The following is a 14,037-nucleotide window of genomic DNA, read 5'->3' on the forward strand; positions in this document are numbered from 1 at the left end:
GAACATGAAAACTAGTTTTCAGGAAATGACGAAAGCTGGTGGGGAGAATGACCTTTGGGTTAAAGTCTTTCTCACAATAATAGAAGATGAAAGGCGAAATTTGGAAGAATATACAGCTTACGACAATAACGAATCCAAAAGAATTGAATCCATACAACATCATTTCCTGCTATACATGTACCATTGAAGACTAAATTAGATCGTCACTTTTCAACTTCTGAGGACATCAGTTTTTGATAAAGTTGTTATAGTAAGATATAGGCATTTTCGAAGAACATCCAAAATGACAAATTCGTTTTTCAGTAAATGACAATACAAATCCAGCGATTATTTAATTTGTTCTTTTATAAAATACATGGTCTTAGGTTATCGTTAAATATAAAGAAATAAAAACCCAATAACAGTTAAAATAAGGTCATATGAAATATCTCTACACGGCGACGAATACTAACAAAACTTAGAGAAGCATAACGAGATCCATTCAAGACAGCTGATTGACACATAACAACTTACTTTCGTGTTCGCAATGGTCGTCGGCGACTGCTAGTAGCTTCCACCGGTTCCTCATCTTCGCGAGCCTGCTTGACAACAGATGCTTCATCGTCCTCTGTATCTACGTCAACCTTCTTCCGCGTAGCTGCAGGCCGTTTGGTGGCTACTTTTCGGCTTCTCGATGGCTTAGATTGAGCAACGGCTTCCGATTCATCGTTCGTTTCGGTTGCATCTGTCGTCGTCACCGTTGGTTCTGGCGCGGGTTTGGTTGATTTAGCACCTCGACGACTACGGGCAGATGCCTTCGCAGGTTCTATATTTGCTTCTTCGGTGTCTTCCGATTTCGTTCCGCTATCCGGCTGAGCATCTCGGTATTTGGCAGGAGCTTTTCGGTTTCGTTTGGGTACTACTTCCTCAAGCTCTTCTGATTCGGGTTGTTCGGCCGCTTTACCGCGTGTTCGTTTAGTAGGTGGATTCCTTCGAGCTCGAGACTTACCGGTTGGCAGTGCATCGGCTGTCTCGTTATCCTCGGTTGTTTCTTCTTCAGTGATTGTAGCCACTTTTTTCTCGCTTTGCTCGTGTGAATCGTCTACTGAGCTCATTTTGGATGTAGCACGAGCTCGTGACTGTTTCGTATTTGATGTTGAAGCGACGGATTGGCTGTCTTCCGTTCTACTTTCCGAGCCGGCCCGAAGGCTTCGTGGAGAGCGTCTACTTGGTGTGTTTGCATCATCTTCGATCAAGGCAGCGACAACTGGGTTGAGCTTTCGCGAACGTCCTCCTTTGGTGAGTTTGGGCTTCTCTTCTTCGATCCGCATCAGTGGCGTCGATGTGTGCGAAGATGGCAACATAGTCTTCACCATATGAGATTCGTTGAGCGATTCTTCAATGGTGTGATGCAGTTCTGGATGCTGTTCTTCTACAACAGCCTTTTGACGACCTCTTCTGGCAGGTTTCTTTGAAGCAGCTGCAGTCGGCTCTGGGGTGATTATCATAGCAGGAGGGGGCATCGTTGATACTTCACTTTGCTCATGTTCATCTTTGGATGCCTCAGCGGTAAGAACCTTGGATTTGGCTGCCGGTTTTCTCGCGTTGCGACCTCGTTTAGCAGGTGCTGGCTGTGGTTCATCTTGACTAGTAGAATCTGCTACAGCTTGTTCGACAATCGGTGCTTCCACTACAGGTACGGTGGGTAGGGCTACTTCAGTTGAAGTCTCCGTAGATGCTGCAGTAGTCTGGTGTTCCATACTGGAAGCTACATCATCAATTGATTTTACTTTGGTGGCAACGCCTCGTCGTTGCCGTCCCTTTGCAGCAGTTGCTCGAGGTGCAGGCTTCACTTTCACCTCCTCTGTTGCCTCACTTGCTTTCGATTCAACCGCTTTAGCTTCGGCAGAATCTGAAGGCAATTCAGCAGTCTTTTTCTTGGCTGTTCTAGTCGATCCCTTCTTCGCCACACGTTTAGGAGAAACAACTGCAGCATCCGTTTCTTCATGCGTTTTACTGTCATCAGTAGATGATGGCAATGCAATATCGGTAGCTTCTGATGGTGTGATATCCTTAGTCGCCTTCTGCGGTGCTCGCCTGGACCGTTTGATTACAGGTTCTACGTTTGTGTCAGTGATATCCTCTACAGCATGATGAGAAAGCTCTTGGTTCACTGGTGGTACAGCTTGGGCAGATTCTTCTGGAGTTGAAGGTGTTTCATGAGATACTTCCTCTTCCTGCACGGTATCGGTTTTCTTAGATTTGGCTCTCGCCGACGATTTCTGTGGCTCTGGCTTTTTCTTAACAGTTCGTCGTGAACGTTTCGCAACAGAATCTTCATCGACCTTATCAGACTCGTCAACTTTATCCTTTGTCAAGGGAGTTGCTGCATCATTCGGAAGAACTTGCGTATCAACGCTTGATTTTCCAGCGTTATCATTCATAATAGGACCAGATTTTTCCTCCTTTCCAGTGGGATTCTCTGATACATTTGGTTCAGCAGCTACTTCATCATGACTTTCTTCAGACACACTATCTGCTTTCTTTGACCTAGCCCTCGACGAAGCTTTCTTAGGCGCTTTGGACTTTGTAGCTGGCCGTCGTGTTCGCTTTGTCTTAGGTTCTTCTTCAGTTTCCTCGGCTTCTTTGACTTCCCCCGAGAAGCTGGTTGTACTTGCAGTATTACTCGTTTGCATTGTTGTACTATTAGTGGTAGACTCTTCAACCGCATTTTTCTCGTCGGGCAGAGAACTCTCCGAAGGTGTTGAATGGGTTTTCTTATCGAAAGTGTCTTCCACGTTCACACTGGATGTTGTCTCCACTCCAGTTGCCGGATCAGAAGAATCGTCGGCTTCACGCTTCGAACGTTTCGGATTTTCATCCTCAACTGTCTTTGTAGCGGTTGCATCGGCTGCAAGTACGATCTTTTCCGCGTTATCGGCCTTATTTGCGCCCCGCCGGGTACGCTTTGTGGCCTCACTCGGCTTGTCCATGCTCTCCTCAGCATAATTGACCCTCTTGACGCCTCGACGAGTACGTTTAGATGAATCAGTTTCCAGTTCTTCAACCGGAGTGGATTCATCCGGCTTTTGTTCCTGTTTGTTTTCTCGCCGGGCGGGCTTGATCGAATGCTGCTCGACAATAACTTGAACCACTTTCTGATGTTTGCCACCTCGTCCTCGGGACACTTTTTGGATAATATCCCCCACAATGGCCGGAGAATTGATTTCTTTGATTTGTATGTTTTCGTTGAACATCACTTTTCTTCGACCAGCGGACAAGTCTTGACTGTTGATAGCGGAGTCCTCGTTTATTGTTGGCAGCACTTCGGCAGTAGTAACTACTGTAACAGGAGTCGGCTCTTCAATAACTTTCGGTGGTTTTGGTTTCACGTATTTCAGCTCTGGAGAAGCTCCTGCCAGTGCTTCTTCTGATAAGGTTTTTATATTTCTACGCGATGCTCTGGACGGCAAAATTTTGCGAACCGGTTCAACATCTTTCACATCTTCGTAATCGCTGCTTTCCGACTCAGAATCGGTCAACTCTTCCGTTGGTTTGGTCAACTTTTTGCCAAGACGATTTCGCTTTTCTTCACTGCTTTCGTCCTTGGCGATCGAGTTAGGATCCATTATATTCAGGTACTCGTTGCTTGTAACAGGTCGTACCACGGTTGTCTTGATTCGCTCGGGAGTTTTATCGTCCGGATCGTTCTTGGTGTATAGCTTACGTCTCAATCTCTGTGTTGTTGGAGTGCCTACTTCCGTGGCAACCGCTACACTGATGTTGACGCCCAGCTTCGTAGGAATTGGCGTTTGTGATGGGACATCGACTTGGATCTGTTCAATACTGTTTGAAGTGGACGCCACAGGTGTTTCGCCCGATTTATCTTCGACAGGGGTGAGTGCAGAAGAATTCAGCATTTCTATAATTCCGGCAACATTCACAGTATCTGAAGAAGTTTGTTCGTCGACAGGGGGAGAGAAAAGATCGCTACTTCGGTCCGAGGGAGCTCCGGATACTCCAGAAGAGTCTACCTTGTTCTCGAGCTTATCAGCTTCAACGACACTAGTTTTATCAGTTACCGTTGGTGTTTTCAGCAGCTGCTCAACGCCCTCCAAACTGACGGATTCTTCAAGCACAATTTGCTTGGACGTTTGCTTTTCAGCTGGCGTTTCCAGAAGTTGATGAAGTCCTTCCATATTGACCGTATCGTTCAGAGGTGCATCATCCAACTTCTTCGTTGTTGTAGACGCTATAGGAGTTCTCAAAAGTTCTTTGATGTCTTCTAAAGCAACACTGTTGTCCAAAACACGTTTACCGTCAGCTGTCTTTGTGTTTTGTTTTCGCCGTTTCCCAGTGGAAGGTGGATTTGGAGTTTGGAACAGGTGCTGTACACTGCTCAAATTGATAGAGTTACCCTGAGCGGTTTTGTGTGCTGTCTTCGCCGTAGAGGATTCACGCGGAGTATTTAGTTGATCAACTGCTTCTATTGATGCCGCTTCTTTCACAACAGGACTGGCCAGTTCAACCTTCTTTCGCAAACTAGCTGGCTGGATCGGAGTTGATGGCGCTTCCACTGGAGCAGAAGTGCTAGCATTATTTGTCGGAGTCGTGTCTGCAGCAGCAACATTGGCGACTGGCATCTTCAGTAGTTGTTCAACTCCTTCTAGATTTGAATCGTTCATATGCTTTTTCCTAGCCGATCTTACTATCGGAGTGGACGCTACCGGCGTTCCCAAGAGCTGCTGGAGTCCTTCAAAGTTGATGCTCTCGTCAAGGTTCATTTTGGTGGTTGCGTTTGACCTCTTGTTTTTGCGCGAACCCGACGGGGCAACTGGAGTTTTGAACATCTGCTGAACACCGTCCAAGTTGGTATCAACACTTGGCGTTATGGGGGCTGTCGTACTTCTCTTTACGGTAGATGTTGCCTGCGGTGTGGCCATCAGCTGCTGCAATCCTGTCAAGTTCAAATCGGTCGCTGCGACAGAGCTTCGCAGAGATTTCTTTGATGCAGCAGGAGTCGTCATTAATCGTTGGATACCCTCTAGGTTACATGAATTGTTTGGCGAGGTTTCCGTCACTGGGGTACCTAACAATTGCTGAAGCCCATCCAGATCGTCGGAACTGTTCAACGCAGCGGTCGTATTCGGTGTCGTTAGCAATTGTTGTACTCCTTCCATGTCAACGGTCTCATTACGATCCGTTGTATTCGAAGCAGCAGCAATTCGTTGAACCTTTGACACCCTTCTGGAAGTTGATGCCTGCGGTGTAGTCATGAGCTGTCCCACTCCGGTCAAATTTTGACTGTTGGGCACCAATGAGTTCACATCGGTTGAGACAGTCGAGCGTAATGACTTTCCAACAGTTGCTGGTGTTTTCATCAGTTGTTGGACAGCTTCCAATTTACTGGAATCGTTCAGAGATGCCGACTGTTGACTTTCTTCCAAAATACTGCTCTCGTCGAATCTTATCGGCTCTATAACTGTAGAACTCCTCAAAGGCTTACGCGACGAAACTGGAGCCACTGGAGTTTTGAACAACTGTTGAACACCTTCCAAGTTAGCGACGCCCGGAGTTTTTGGCACTGCAACATTGTTTTTGGTCGCCGACTTCGCCATAGGGGTTGTCATCAACTCTTGAACTCCCGTCAGATTTGGGCTATCCACAACAGTTGCATCCGATGTTTTCAGTGTCGAATTTCTTAGAGACTTTCTAGCCGTAATTGGAGTTTTCATCAAATGCTGAATGCCTTCCAAATTGACACTGTCTGAAGCAGATGTTGAGCTATTGGGGTCTACCTGCTCAATTGCTGAGTCAACTACTTCTGCATTTGTTGCTGTCATGTCTTCCACTTGTGCGGTTGTAGAAGCATTTAGCTCTGTCTCTGACGTATCGAACAGTTCATTTGAAATGGACGCGGTTAAGGTATCTACAGTTTGATTCGTGATGATTGGCGAATTGCCAGCCAAATCTAGCGTCTTGATTGCAGTTGAAGTTCGCATAGATTTCCTGACGGTAGGGGCGGGCGTTTGCAGCAGCTCTTGAACTCCTTCCAAGTTGTACGAATCATTTGGCAATACTCGCGCTGCCACTGAAGTCTTCAAGAGATGTTTAACTCCATCCAAGTGCGCAGTGCTATTCAACGCGCTTGTTGAACTTCTCGTACTACGGTGCTTCATAGACATAGAGCCATCGTGCGGAGTCGTCGGCATGTGTTGTTTGTTGTCCTTAACAATAGTCGATTTCGATGATGGAGTAAGTTTTTTGGATGCAGCAGGAGTTTGCACTAGCTGTTGAACTCCTTCCAAGCTGTACGACTCATTTGACGCCACTGGCGTTTTCAAGAGATGTTTAACTCCTTCCAGATCTGTAGTGTTATCCATTTCACTTACCGAAAACGCTGCAACACTAACATTTGGAGTTGCCTGCATTTGCTGTAATCCATCCAAGTCCGCAGTTGTATCGCAAACTGTTTCATTTACAGCAGTTGATTCATTGAAAGCGGGAGTTTTCAATAGATCATGTATGCCTTCCAAGTTGGACGAATCGTTTGACAGTACTCGGGCTGCTACTGGCGTTTGCAACAGTTTACGTACTCCTTCGAGGGCCAAGGTGCTATCTAATGCGGCTGTTGAGCTCCTTGTACTTCGGAGTCTAACTGGCAAAGAGGTGTCACCAGCATGCGGAGTTGCCAGCATTTGCTGAACTCCTTCCAAGTCTGCAGTAGCATCGCAACTCGTTTCATTTACACTGGTGGACTTGTCGAAAGCGTGTACAGCGGGAGTTTTCAGCAGGTCATGAACTCCTTCTAACTTGCACGAATCATCGTGCAGTACTCGGGCTGCTACTGGTGTTTGCAACAATTTACGGACTCCTTCGAGATGCAAAGTGCTATCCAATGCAGCTGTTGACCTTCTGGTATTTCGGGTTCGCACAGGCATGGAGGCGTCTCTAGCCTGCGGAGTTGACAGCATTTGCTGTATTCCTTCCAAGTCTGCAGTTGTATCGCAAATTGTTTCGTTCACGATGGATGATGTGTTGGAAGCGGATACTGCGGGAGTTTTCAATAGCTCGTGAACTCCTTCGAGCGGCATGGTGCTATCCAATGCGACTGTTGAGCTTCTTGTACTTCGGAATCTAACAGGGATGGAGGCGCCACCAGTTTGCGGAGTTGCCAGCATTTGCTGCATTCCTTCCAAGTTCGCAGTAGCGTCACTAACCGTTTCATTCAAAGGGGTGGATAATGCAGATTTCGAAGGTTTCTTAGAAACGGAAGCTGCTGGAGTTTTCAACAGATGTTGAACGCCTTCTAGGTTTACAGATGCATCAGTAGTTTCGTTGGTAGAACTAACCTCAGAAAGAGAACGCTTGGAATTCGCCGTTGTCTCCATGAGATCGTGAACACCTTCCACCTTACTTTCTTCATCACCTATGGCCTCCAATTCAGTGGACGTTGTCGACAAACGCAGTGCTTTTCTTATTTCAGATCCGATCGCATCCCCTGCAGGCGATTTCAACAGCTCTCCAAGGCCTTCCAAATCAACTGTTTCATTCAACACCGCCAGCGCGGATGAGGTTAGCAGCTTTTTGCGGACCGTAGATGTTGCTGCTGGAGTTGCCAGTAGTTGTTTGATTCCCTCTAGCGTTTCAGTGCTGTTGGCTGCTGTGACATCCATCGATTGTTGAGACGGATCTTCCAAGTTTTCCATCGCGTGCTCCAACGTGATGACACGCTCGCACAAATGTTTCAGCAGATCTGGACATAGCTCGACGGAACTCGTAGTCGAACTTGCTTTTTCAGATACACATTCATCAGTAGCGTCCTCTGAAGGTGAAACTGTCTTTCTTGGCGTTTCTTCCACTACGAATGGAGACATATTCGCATCCGAGGAATTGAGTTTCGTTGGAGTTGTTTTGTTACCGATAGGAGAACTGAAAAGTTCAGTAACCGGTGCTTGGTTTTCCTGGCAATCTTCGTTGGTGTCATTGACCTTCCCCATGGAAGAGCCGCGTCTTGTAGAACGTCTACCGACCGTTTGGCCTGATACGTTACTTTGAGGCACTGGAGTTGCTGGAGTTTTCTTCAACGTGGCAAGAGGCGTTCGTGTACCGCGCACTGGTCGTGGAGTTTTGAACACGACGTCCAGGCCTATCGGTGTTACCGGACACACGCTTCTGGGCGTTAATTCCAAACGTGAGGTATCGACAGTCTTAACAGGCGTGACAGTGTCCGTAGTTGTGCTGATGCTTTCATCCTGATCAACAGTTTTTTCAGGAATAAGTTCAAGCTGTTGTGACGGTTTCAACAGGGATTTTCTGACAGATGATGGCGTTTTGATGGCGACAAGTTGTTTGGGTAAGTCCGAGGCAGGGGTGGATACAGGTGTATCGGATTTCGAAAGTCTGCCTCTTGTGCACGATGTATTTTTGATCTGTAAAGCAGTGAGAATCGAAAAACAAATTAAAAGATGCCTAAATAACCGGATATGCACAACAATTCAGAAGGATGGGATTTTAGCGGGTTGCAAATTTTATCAACTTCTCAGGGCATAGAGTATCTTTGTGCTTGCCTAGTAAGAAACTAAACTGAGAAGCAGGCTCTGTTTCAGTTGGGACGTAACGCAGAAAGAGGAAACAAGAAAATTGTTTTGAAAAGCTCATCTTACCGGTGTTTGGTTCGCCATAGACTCCTGTAAGTCGTTGTCGTCCAGACTCGAATCAGGCTCAGCGTCAGAAGTTGTAACGTTTTGCACCTGGACATCTTCATTGACGTTTGTGTGGTGGTCCAGTGAAACATTGGGAACCGATCGATTCAACGTATCTTCGGTAGACCCATCTTTAGGGATGCTTGTGTTTTGATGTTCCACGAATGAACTATCCTCGTCACAAGCGCTCGTTTGCTTCTTTGCAGAAGTTAGCGTTTGTATTGCTGAGCTTCGTCGCGATCGTGAAGTCTGCTCCGCCTGTTGGATGGAATGTACAAAAGAAATATATTGTAGACACCTTTATTTAGAAATTCAACATTTAAGGGGGCAGGATCCGTCATCAATTTTGGAATTTTCGAAAGTAGTTTTTTCGTTCAAAATCAAGAAAATTTACTAGAAAATGTGTTCACTGTATTCAATTCTCCAACCGCAACACAGTGAACACATTTTCATCGAATAATTTTCAGTTTTGAACAGAAAAACTGCTTTTGAAGTTTCGATGATGACGATGATTACGATGACGGAGCGTTGATCGTTAAATCTCACCGGTGTTGGAATGGCAATCGATTCACGTGTTTTGTTCATCGTTGATCTTCGGGATGCTCGGACAGGAGTTTCATCATATCCGGATTGATCAACTGCGAGTTCTTTAGTGTTTCCGCTTGAGTTCAACACCTCTTCATGGGCCGAGCTGTTATCTATCGCTGTTGCAGTCGTTTCAAAGTTCTGGGTATTGATCGACTCATTAGCAATTTGGATGCTTTGCTCACCCGGAGCGAGAATGCATTCTGAAGATTTCCGTAGGGACTTCCTTGCGGATGCAGGAGTACTTTTGATAGATGATGATTTTTTCGATTGGTCAGCGTGTACCTGCAAATTATAAATGTTCAATTCAATTCATTAATTACTGGATCATCAGTATGTTTCTCAAATGTACAATTTATCATCAGTATGTTTCTCAAATGTATAATTTATTGCAATTACAAATTCCTGTAGGTAGGCGTTACATGGGATATGTCAATGTTTCTGATGATCTCATGTGCGATTCTAATGGCACGGGATGTGATCGACATTAGTCAACGACGACTACAAAATGATTAGTCCAATTAAGAATGCCAGAGATTGACAGATTCTTCTTCTTTCTGGTGTTACGTCCCAACTGAGACAAAGCCTGCTTCTCAGATTAGTGTTCTTATGAGCACTTCCACAGTTATTAACTTAGAGCTTTCTTTGCCGATTGACCATTTCTGCATATGTATATCGTGTGGCAGGTACGAAGATACTCTATGCCCTGGGAATCGAGAAAATTTCCTCTACGAAAAGATCCTCGACCAGCGGGATTCGAACCCACGACCCTCAGCATGGTCATGCTGAATAGCTGCGCGTTTACCGCTACGGCTATCTGGGCCCCTGCAATTTGACAGATGTGAAAAGCAAAATTGAATGCGAAAGACACGACGCAAGAAAAGCATGGACTGGAAGGATATGTGGAGGTTTTATGACACGCGATTCCCTTCATATGTTATGACCGAGAGACGAATCTGCTGAGTTATAAAACATCAACAAGTTTTTTTTTTTTGCGAGGTGGAAATCTGCAACCAGACCCATGAGAAAATAACTCAGGGAGTGTGAAGATTTAGCACCTCCGACGACTCACTAAAACCAGCCTATGATCTACATTAAGGTGTACCGAAGACACGGATATTACCCTCGCCCTCAGACGCATTTCTCTCCGGAACCACCGTACAATATTACTTCGCGGAGGAGCCAGTGCATATAGCACAAGTAACCCCAACAAATTGCTTCTCCTACTAACTAGAAAATTGTTACAGGGGACTAGCCTCGGTAGGGCTAACCTTCTGCAATCGTCTCTTGATAAGCCATAGACGCAACAATTGCAGCATAATCTGAATAACAGCCGTAGCACTCGGCATCTTCACACATCCTCTTCGTTACATTCTCTAGGGATGTGTCCCCTCCGTGTGTAGCGAGTATGCGATCTCTTACAACATTCAAACGTGGGCAATCGAATACGACATGCTCCCCTGTTTCATCCACACCAGCACAGGAACGCTGAAGATTCTGCGTGTCCGAACCTAGGCAGGTAGTGCCTATAGCAACCATGTTCTGACAGAAACTGCGTCAGGTGGAAGTTCATTTACCTTTAGCGGAGTTATCACATTCCTACTGCCAACCTCTAAGCGTTGTCTCTTCACACGCGCTGCGGACTCTTCGGGTACCTCTTCGGTTGGAGCATTGCACATCTTCTTCGATGATGAGCCCGATGGGCGTCATCCCGGTTATGACACACATGATCCTCAGTGGGGGTCTACCCCGTTTGGCATAATGCCGTTTGGCATAATGCCGTTTGGCATACAGTCGTTTTGCATTATAGTCGTTTGGTATAACAGTTGTTTGGCATAATAGTCGTTTGGCATAATTTGAAAAAGGAAGATACTGCAGTGGTACAGTAATATACGAGACCATAGGATGCGTCATAAAATACCATGTTCCTTTTTTTTCAAACGACATGCAATAACTTAGGCGTTGGATACATTTTTCACAATTATGCCTAACGGCGATTAGGCCAAACGACCGTTATGCCAAATGGCAGAGCCAAACAGTTATCATGCCAAACGACTGTACGCCAAACGGCATTATGCCAAACGGGGTAGAATCCTCAGTGGTCCTATAACACTTCCCCGAATACCATTACCCCGAAAACCAGTTCCCCGAATACGACACTAAAATTTTAATCAATGATTCTCTCTTCTTTGAGATACTGCCGTGAATCGCAAGTCAGTCCCATCTGCATTTTTGTTAAAATTGAGTTGAGCTCATTTTTCAACATATCTTCCAATGCTCTTTCAGTTTCACTAATGAGTTATTATTTGTTCGAGAAAATTAAAAAAAAAAACAGCAAGTCAAATTGCTCCATAATGAAAAGTAACCGCATATCAAGTCCCACTACAGATTTCCGTACCGGTAACACAAAAATGAACCGTGTTTCGATCATTTTTATATTTTTCGGAAAGATATCGTAGTGAAAAGCAAATTGTGAAAGTTTCATTAAGATTTGAACATGTTTCAATCCGCTGGAATTTTTTGAATATTCGTGTGGAATTCGGGGTAATGGAGATTTCGGGGTATTGACTTTCGGGGTAATGGGATTCGGGGAAATGTTATAGGATTCTCAGTATGGATAGACATCATTCTCGAAAGCGTCACTATAATCCTAGATGCCTTTTTACAGGCATATTCTACGTGCCCAGGTGAAGCTTGCAATCGATCATTACCCAGGGATGCCTAAGGGATCGCTTAGACTCTATGGTGCAGTTACCTAATGAGATAAGCGCCCTTTGCTCGCACTTGCGGTTGTTGACCACTATTACCTCAGCTTTATGATGGGCTAGTCTCAGTTTCCTAGACGTTATCCATTTTTCAACTATAGAGAGAGTGTACTGCAGACAACAAAACTACTTCTTACATCGATTCAGAATAGACTACTAGGATGATGTCTGATGTCATATACGAAGCCGGAAGGAGCAGCTTTAGCAGTTTACATTCCAAAACAAGACTGAGGAATGAACCTTGATCTAATGCCAAAATCGTCGCTATCCCGGTAACTCCCATATAGGAGTATCCTTATCGTCTCGCGGTATTGATTTACTAGGAACCTTCGAGAAGATCAGTTAAATAACCCCGATGAGAAATTTGATTGTATGCTGTTTTGTGCTCGATTTTAAATATGACTCACAATAGCGTTTGTTTCCCCTTTTAGTATCGATTGACTATCGTACGAGAGCCATTGAGGGACTCCAAGCTAAATTATCCATTATGACCCCCTCAAAAGCTACGAAGAGTAATTCTCTGGAAAACTAGGGAATAGGTGACAGACACCTCATGCAAAAAAAAAAAATCACAAACCGTGTAAAATCAATGCGGTAGGTAATACGTACCGGAGTTACCGGCGAAGACTGCACACCAATTTTTTTTCGCTGGAATCAGCAAATTGTTTAATTTTGCCGAGCTGATTTTTTAGCAACATTTCGCTGAAATTTCAGTTTTATTCGATGAAATTTTCAGCAAATTTAGCTAACCACCAGCAGTTTTTCTGAAATTCAGCAATTTTCAATTAGCCCTCGCTTTGTAGGAAATCAAGGATGGCTTGCTCAAATTTCAATCATTGACTTCTCCAGTAAGAGCAAACTCATTTGAGATGTGTTTTGCAAAACTCACGCATGAGATTTTGATGCAAAATCACTCGCTCACGCTCATGCCGCCATAAATGGTTTAATCATGAAACCTATCGGGATTTTGTAAAAACCAAATGTAATTGTTCACATTAGAAAGTTTTTTTTTTCTAGTGGCATTAAGGGGGCAGAATCCGTCATCAATTTGAAAATTTTCAAGAGCAGTTTTTTCGTTCAAAATCATGAAAGTTCACATGAATATGTGTTCACTGTATTCTTTTCTCCTACCGAAACAAAGTAAACACATTTTCATCGAATATTTTTTAGTTTTAAACAGAAAAACTGCTTTTGAAGTTTCGATGATGATGATGATTACGTTGACGGAGCGTTGAACGTTAAACAAACGACCCAATTCATGCATGACTTTTTTGCAGTTAGCAGGCATTGCAAAATTCGTTCTTCATTGATTTCGAAGCACGATCAAAGCAAGCGAGGAAAAACATTGTATCAATCTGTATCGGTCCATGATCGGCAATGTTTCGCAAGTTATAACCTGAGACGTTATAACAAGAATGATAAATAGCAGCAGCGAACGAGAGCCCCAAAGAGAGAGCGATGATACAACCTCGCATATACAACAACAAGCAACGTAAAGTTACAAAACTTACCGGCGATGCTACAGATTCAGATAACTGTTCCACCAACGACGTATCGCATTCCGCTTGCCCGAGAGAAGATTGTTCAAGATCTGCCTGTGATGTGGATTCACTATGAACATCGATTTCAGCTTGAATCAGACCTTGGCGGTCTGGTGTAGTCTCTTTCCTAGCGATAGTCGATCGACGGGATACTTTTGAACTTGTTAGCTCCGACACTGCGTCGCCTTCCGTAATTTCGCAAATGGCACACTGCTCCGTGGACGTAACCGATTCATGTTCATCAATCGAAAGATCATTTCGCTCTACCACTTTCGTGGTTGGTGTGGCGGAACCTGCCGCCTTGGTTGTCAGTAGAGATTTCCTTACGGACGCAGGAGTTCTAGGCGTCGATGCTGGAGTTGTAACATTCGAAACGCTTCCCCTCGTCCGTGGTGTATGTTGAGCCTGTAAAAGTTATCGTTACAATTGATGCAAATGGAACCAGTTAGTGTTCGATGCAAA

At 44.8% G+C, this 14,037-nt stretch overlaps 1 protein-coding gene across 1 annotated transcript in view; it reads right to left on the reverse strand.

Annotated features, from left to right (window-relative positions):
• Positions 1 to 295: 295 nt before the first annotated feature.
• The window catches only part of LOC5577320 (mucin-17), a 55,201-nt gene continuing 41,459 nt past the window's right edge, over positions 296 to 14,037 (reverse strand). Inside the window, exons 10-13 of the mRNA XM_021852668.1 lie at positions 13,546 to 13,980; positions 9,231 to 9,554; positions 8,646 to 8,942; positions 296 to 8,411 (exon numbers count right to left, since the gene is read on the reverse strand). Of these exons, the coding sequence (XP_021708360.1) occupies positions 510 to 8,411; positions 8,646 to 8,942; positions 9,231 to 9,554; positions 13,546 to 13,980 (8,958 nt within the window). The 3' untranslated portion in view covers positions 296 to 509. The remainder of the gene's footprint in view (positions 8,412 to 8,645; positions 8,943 to 9,230; positions 9,555 to 13,545; positions 13,981 to 14,037) is intronic.

Source organism: Aedes aegypti, chromosome 3 (genome assembly GCF_002204515.2).
Source record: "Aedes aegypti strain LVP_AGWG chromosome 3, AaegL5.0 Primary Assembly, whole genome shotgun sequence".
Taxonomy (NCBI): domain Eukaryota; kingdom Metazoa; phylum Arthropoda; class Insecta; order Diptera; family Culicidae; genus Aedes; species Aedes aegypti.